This window comes from Tupaia chinensis, unplaced genomic scaffold, assembly GCF_000334495.1.
Source record: "Tupaia chinensis unplaced genomic scaffold, TupChi_1.0 Scaffold143796_1, whole genome shotgun sequence".
Taxonomy (NCBI): domain Eukaryota; kingdom Metazoa; phylum Chordata; class Mammalia; order Scandentia; family Tupaiidae; genus Tupaia; species Tupaia belangeri.
In genome coordinates this window covers 4,911,816-4,919,253 of record NW_006203646.1, presented here as the reverse complement: position 1 = coordinate 4,919,253, position 7,438 = coordinate 4,911,816, and the positions used below count along the sequence as shown (strand labels likewise).

The window sequence follows — 7,438 nt, the reverse complement described above, 5'->3', positions numbered from 1 at the left end:
GGAAAGAGATTTCTGTTTATGGTTTAGGTTACTTGTGAGAAAATGAACTCTCTGTCCCCTGAATGCCTGCCTGCATGTATGGGCACAGAGTAAATGGTCACTCCAGATGATACAAAGTGTCCTGGAGCCCAGGAAAGGAGAGTGACACAAATGATCCCAGAAGTCCCTTCTAGGTCTATAGTTTTAGGTTCTATAGTTTAAATGACATACCATAAGTATCTGGTAGACTTGATTAGCTCACAATGTGGATGATCATTTGTTCTCCTAATAATTAGTTTCCAACTGCCTAAGGGATCTTGCCTACCAATCACTAGAGGACAACTAAAGATTGAACTTTCAGAGCTAAAATTAATAATATAATAATAGCTAAATTGTAGTGCTTTCTACGGGCTGGGAACTACACTGAGCACTTTACAGACATTACCATGTTTAAACTTTACAGCAACCGCATGAAAGAGGCACTATAATTATCCTCACTGTAGCGATGAGGAAACAGAGCTTCAGAGAGTTCGAATCACCTTACTGAGTTCCCAGAGCTAGCAAAAAGAACTGAAATTCTATCTGACACTGAAGTATTTAACTACAGTCTCATCCTGCTTTTACCGGCCATGTTAATGATAGTAGCCAACATGTATTCAGTGCGCACTATAATCAGACACTGGACTAAGCATTTTGGACACACTTTTTAGTTTAAATTTTATAAATTGTGATGTATAAGATCTATGACCTTATGAGGTAGGGCTTACCTGTTATTAACCTCATTTTACAGAAATATGAGCTTGAGAGAATTTAGAAGAGATTAGGACTCTGATAGGAAATAACCTAAGATTAAGCTCTTCGATGGGTGTGACCTGAGGGCTACTCCTTCTGCCCTGCCTTCTTTTCCAGAACAGCCTGCAAATTCCTGGCTGAATTACCTGAAAATATTCTCTACTTTTCCTGATATTGGAATCCAAGGAGGCTGATAGACTTCCACAGATATCACATAATCTAATCTATTTGTCCACAAACATGAATTGGGGCCAATTTATGACAAAATATCGCCAGTCTTGGAGTAAATAAAAAATAACGAGGACAATGTAATGCATTTTTTATTGCATTACATTTATTTCATATTTAAGCAAAATGAAAGACTAAGATTTTCTATTAAAGTTTTTTACAAGTTAAAACTTAAGTAAAATAAAATCTCAGAGTGTCTTTTTTAATGCAATAGTGGCAATAATAGATTTACTTTACCCTAGTTGGCAAAATCAAAATTCTTGTCAGAGTGGGGAATTTTACTGAGTCATAAAATCCAAAGTCTCTGGACCAACTCCTTGGAGAGAAGAGGAAGCTGAAATCTAGAAGTGAAAGGCCTTGTCCATGGTCACTCGACTAGTTAGTGGCCAACCCAGAATCCTAACCCAGGGTGATTTTTTTTTCCCAGTGCATGTCATTTCCACTATCTTCCTCACCTCAAGCACTATGTTAGGTATGCAAAACATTTATATCTCCACCTTTTTTTTTTTCAATTTTTGCTATAGGGCATACACACTTGCAGGAGACAGACAAAAACAAAAAGAGAGAGACAGAAAGAGAAATCAACCCCCAGGAGAGACAGCCATGCTGTAATCCTTTCTCCTCCATTCTCTTCTTAGGATTTTGAGTGCATAAACACCTGGCATGTTTTTCAAGTCAACGGGTCCAGGACTTAAAATGCACAATTGGCTGTGTGGGATCCAGAAATCACCAGGCCACCAGCTGGCTCCCATGCCTCCACTCTTAAACTGTTTGCTCATCTTTTCCCCACATTTAAAATCTTCTGAACTCAGAAACTGGCTAAAGGCTTCCTTCTGTGTCCTGAGAATAATTACCTGTGCCATTTTCCTCGGTGGCTAGCATCCTTGACAAGGCTGTAGTCAAGTCCCCCTGTAGAGTCGGAGCAGTGGTAACTTCAGCTAATGTAAGAAACCAACATAAAAAACGAAGCTGCTCTTAGAGTAAAGAATTAAAAAATCAAAATATGAAAAACAATAATGAACAGAAATATCTCAGCTTCCAAACCTACCTGAACACCTTCAATGAAAGTGTATCACACACTTCAAATGTTTCATGGAGGAGAGATGCTGTCATCATTGTTACAATCTAGTTGTTAATAATAAAACTAAGAGCCACACAAGTGACTATACTAAACACTTTGCATAAACATGATCTCATAAAATCCTTTCAGTGGTTCGTATAGTAGCTATTACTATTGTATCTTTTTTTTTTTTTGGAAGAGGTTTTTGCTGTAGTCAAGTCCCCCTGTAGAGTCGGAGCAGTGGTAACTTCAGCTAATGTAAGAAACCAACATAAAAAACGAAGCTGCTCTTAGAGTAAAGAATTAAAAAATCAAAATATGAAAAACAATAATGAACAGAAATATCTCAGCTTCCAAACCTACCTGAACACCTTCAATGAAAGTGTATCACACACTTCAAATGTTTCATGGAGGAGAGATGCTGTCATCATTGTTACAATCTAGTTGTTAATAATAAAACTAAGAGCCACACAAGTGACTATACTAAACACTTTGCATAAACATGATCTCATAAAATCCTTTCAGTGGTTCGTATAGTAGCTATTACTATTGTATCTTTTTTTTTTTTTTGGAAGAGGTTTTTGCTATAGGGCATGTGCACTTGCTGAAGAGAGGCAGAGACAGTGAGAGAGAAAGTGAGAAATCATCTTCCCAACACACACACAGGGAGATAGCCACACCTCAATCCCTTCTTCATTCTGCTCCCAGAGTGTAGGCACTCACACACATGCAACCAGCATGAGTTTTTCAAAAAGAGAGAAAAAAGGTTAGAATGGACAGAGGAGGACAGCAAGAGGGAGCAAAGCAGCTATCCGACCTGATTGGTGCAGGGTCTGGGGGCAGAAGGGAGCACTGACTGGGGGTGATTTCATAGCCGTGAAGTTGAAGCCAGAGGCCAAAATCAGGCAAACTTGGAGTTGGCTAGCAGGTTTCTGTCCTGGCTGGTGCAGGGTCTGAGACCTCAGCATGAGTTTTTTAAGCCACTGGGCCTGGGACTTGAACCATGAACAACCACGTGGGAGTCCAGGGACGTAACCACTACACCATCTGCCGGTCCTACTATCATATCTTACAGAGGAGGAGGTCACAGAATTTAAATGACTAGTCCAAGTTTACTCAAATAGTAAGAGAGAGAGTTGGGCTTGAACTCAGCCCCATCTGGCTACAAATTTCTTGAAACATACAAGCATGTGAAACTACCAACACACATGTATAACCCAATGGTTTATAAGCCTGGCTGCACCTGGGATAGATTCAACTGGGGAAGACTTTGTAGAAAGTTAATACAGGGTCAGCAGATGGCATAGTGGTTAAGGATGCTGGACTCCCATATGGCTTATCATGGTTTGAGTCCCAGACCTGGTGGCTTCTTTCTCACTTTCTCTCTCTCTGTCTGTCTCTTTCTCATGAGTGCACATGCCCTATAGTGAACTAAAATAATAATAATAATCAAATTATACTAAATTAAAAATTATTTTTTTAAAAAAGCTAATGCTCAGAATCAACCTCCAAAGGTGCTGATTGCTCTGGTTTCTGGGTGGAACCCAAGCATTTTTAGTTATGTTTAAAGCTTGCCAAGTGATTCTAATAAGCAGTCGGGGTCTTGAACCCTAAGTCAGGCACTCTCTTCCCATTCTACAGATCCCCTCTATGAGTTTCAAAACAGATGGAGGGTTAAATGGAGCAGGGTATCACTGGGGATGCCTTTAAACTTTAGGTCCAGGGGCATATAACTAGGGAAGTCAGAGACGAGAATAATCATTATATTTATTGGGTCATTGGAAAAGTTATGATGCATTTTTGCATAGAAAACTACGTCATGACGTTTCTGATGACCCAATATTGTGATCCACAGGTGAAATTTATGCATAAAAACGGCATGCAAAGGTCTACTTACCTGATTTGATAACCAACTCAAGGTTTATTTTTTTATCATTCATTAGGCCTGGGAATTGGATCCGGCAGCAGTAGGTCCCACTATCTGCCAGAGTCACACTCCGTATGGTCAGGGACACATCTCCTTTGTAGAGATTTCCCTTTAGCTGGTATCTGTTGGAGAGCTGGGAAGTCACCTTTCTTTCATCAGTCTTGAGCACCGTAACAGAACATTCAAACACAGGACAGGGTCCCTTGCCCCAGCACACAGGCACAGGATTCCCTGAGGTGGGCAGAGTGTAGCTGCAGGGCAGATAGGCATTGTGACCCACCTCTACAATGTATGCTCCTTCCAAAGTCCCTGAGCAGAAAGGGAGACAGAATAAGACTCAGTCAATGAGGGAGATCAATCTGTTTCAGAAAAACTGCAAATAATGCTTTATAGTGTAAAGAGGAAACCACTTCTCTGGTCCCATTGGGAGCATGATTCACGATGACAGTGATTCTCAGAATACAGGGCAGCAGGAAGCCTCGTGAAATCATAGAGAGCTGGGCTCAAATGCTAGAGCTCCTGATCCAGTTGGTCTGGGTGGAGCTGAGTGAGCACTTATATTTCTTTTTCTTCTTTCTTTAGAAGTTTTCTTTATCTCATGAGAGAGAGAGAGAGAAGAGAGATACCTCCCAACAGAGTCTTCATGCTATGACCCACCCTCAGTCTCATTCAGCCTAGATCGGGGCATATGTGAATCTAGAGTGTCCAGAGTGGTCCCAGGATGAAAACCCCGTACCTCTCCCATGAGGGTCCAGCTGCATTACCATTGTGCCCAAGAACCTATATTTCTAACAGTTGCCAGGTGCAACTGACATAGCTGGTCCAGAAACCTCAATTTCAGAACCCCTGCCCTAAAAGAGAATTGTGGACCAGATCTGTGAACATCAGGGGACAGGGCTGATGGAAACAGACCATCTGAAAATGAGTCATCATCTGCCAGGAAAATGGCCCACCCTCTGGGCTAGTTGTCTGTTCATCAGTAAAGGGAACATATCCTAACATACATTTTTTTTTTTTAAGTATCAGATACCCAATGAATTAAAACTCTTGGCTGAATTAGAAGCTTGTATGTAATGTAAGGTAGAGAATTTTTGAAAACACTCATGGATTGTTTTGAAGTTTAAAAGGAATTCCATATATATAAACATTCCAACAGTATAAAAGGTATAGAAAAAGTATGACACTCTCTCTCCCCCAGATTTCCTATTTCTTGGCTTCCCTTCTTAGAACCTATACACTAAAAAGTGTCTACATATTTCTACTCTCTTGCAATGCACACAGACCAAAAGTTAATCTATACATTATTCTGCCTCTAGCTTTTTCAATAATGTTATAACTTGGAGACATTCAATACCAATTCATTTAATCAGTCTGTTTTCATCACATACATAACATTGATTTATCCACTCCCCTGATGGTGTACATCCAGGTTGCTGCCTAATGTCCACCAACTTTTGCTATTACAAATAACATTACGATGGCCATCATGTTATCTCTCATTTTGTACCACACATTATCTAATTATAAATGTCCATGCCCAGACTTACTTGAAAGTAGTAGCAGCAGCAACAGCAGCAGGACACAGTCAACAGAAAGATGTGAACACATGGGTTTCTCAGAAGGAAAGTCAAAGAACAACTGGGTTTAGGTACAGTTTTCACTCTCCTATTGAACTGAGTACTTCCTCCAACTGCCTCTCTGCTCCGTAATCAAATGAGCAGTGTACACTCTCACGGAGTGCCAGCCCAGCACACCAGGGTGTCTGACTACGATTCCTATACCAACATTGTCTACTGTCTCTTTAAAGGAAACCCCGGTTCTCTGTCATGCCACAATACACACATCCTGTAAGCGTTCTGATATTTGTCCTGTTATGTCAACGAAGAGGAAGCAATACTTTAGAAGATGAGAAGTGTTATCGAGGCAAGTAGAGTCCTCTAAAATGTCAGATAACATATGCCTGAAAGGGACCCGTGGGAGCCCAGCTCATTAGGGAACACATACCCATGTTCCACTCACGTTCATTCAGTCAAGTCAGTCCATCGGTCAAGCATGTGGCCAGTGTTTACAAAGCACCTACTATATAACAGGAAAAAAGAATCAATTTTGAAATCTTTTCTCTTTTTCTTTTTGTTTTTTAAGAGAGAGATTTTTGCTATAGGGGGCACATGTGCTCACCAGAGAAAGACAGAAAGTGAGAAATTACCCCTCCTGGGGGGGGGCGCCACAGTGCAACCCCTTCTCCTCCATTCTCCTGTCAGGATTTTGGGCATACACACACACCCAGCCTAAGTTTTAAGCCACCAGGGTCGCTCAAACCGTGACTGACTATGTGGGAGTCCAGCAACATAACCATTATACCATCTGCTGACCCTATAGTCCTAGTCTTATACTTTAAGGTTTAACTGGGGGTTGTAGCTTTTGTAACCAATGTAATCTATAACTATCATAACAAATAAAGTCATATATAAGCCTATTTGCTTAGAAACTTAAGTCATTTGTTTTAGACAAGGATCACAAAAATTGCCATTGGGACTGGGGTCCCAGGAAATAAATGTTAAGAAATGGGAATATTTACTCAAGAGACACAATGTAACAGGTTAAATTGGGAAAACTGTAATGACATTGTTTACCATAATATTGATAACTACTCACAGATGCTTAGATTTTCTTGTTAAACAGTTATAGTTCTAAAAATATCAATCTGCTGCAGTATCCCTTAATCTATCAATGTATGTCACAAGTCAGAGTCAACAGATTTAATGTCACCATAAAAATAGAAACAGGTTCATAAACATCATGTGAAAGGAAAAGGTCCACAGAACAATTTTGGGAAAATCATGAGGGTAAGAGTAACACTAAACTAGGTAAATTTATGCTGTAAATAATGAAGAGCGGAAAATGTAACATATATAACGCAATGGAAATTTCTGTTCTGGGAGTTACTTTGTGAGCTTATTAGCTCTTGGCCACTCCCTGTGCTGAACACAGTTAAATGAACTCCTTTCTCCCTCTTTGCTTCAGCTCTCAGTCGTTCATGAAAATAGCTGTGCCAACACTGCTTTGTGCCAGGCGCTGTACCAGCAGCTGAAAAAGACAGCAGTGAAAGGTATGTTCCTTACCCTCACATCCATGGACCATTTCTACTCTAGTCATGAATGTAGTACTTGTTTTTGTTTTGAGAGGTTTTTGCTATAGGGCGCATACACTTGCCAGACAGACAGAGAGAGACAGAAAGCGAGAAATCACCCCTCAGGGGGGATGGCCATGCAGCAATCCTTTCTCCTCCATTCTCCTCTTGGGATCTTGGGCACGCACACACACACGCCTGGCATGAGTTTAAGCCACCGGGTCTGGGATTCAAACCACAGTCATGTAGTTACATGGGAGTCCAGAGATATAGCCATTATGCCAACTGCTGGTCCCATGAATGTAGTTCTTAACTAATAGCC

At 40.6% G+C, this 7,438-nt stretch overlaps 1 protein-coding gene across 1 annotated transcript in view; it reads right to left on the bottom strand.

The window, feature by feature from the left end:
• HAVCR2 (hepatitis A virus cellular receptor 2) overlaps positions 1-5,758 on the bottom strand; it is a 16,239-nt gene extending 10,481 nt beyond the window's left edge. The window contains exons 1-3 of the mRNA XM_014582778.2: positions 5,534-5,758; positions 3,957-4,295; positions 1,854-1,937 (exon numbers count right to left, since the gene is read on the bottom strand). Coding sequence (XP_014438264.1) covers positions 1,854-1,937; positions 3,957-4,295; positions 5,534-5,594 — 484 coding nt within the window. The 5' untranslated portion in view covers positions 5,595-5,758. The remainder of the gene's footprint in view (positions 1-1,853; positions 1,938-3,956; positions 4,296-5,533) is intronic.
• Positions 5,759-7,438: the final 1,680 nt, after the last annotated feature.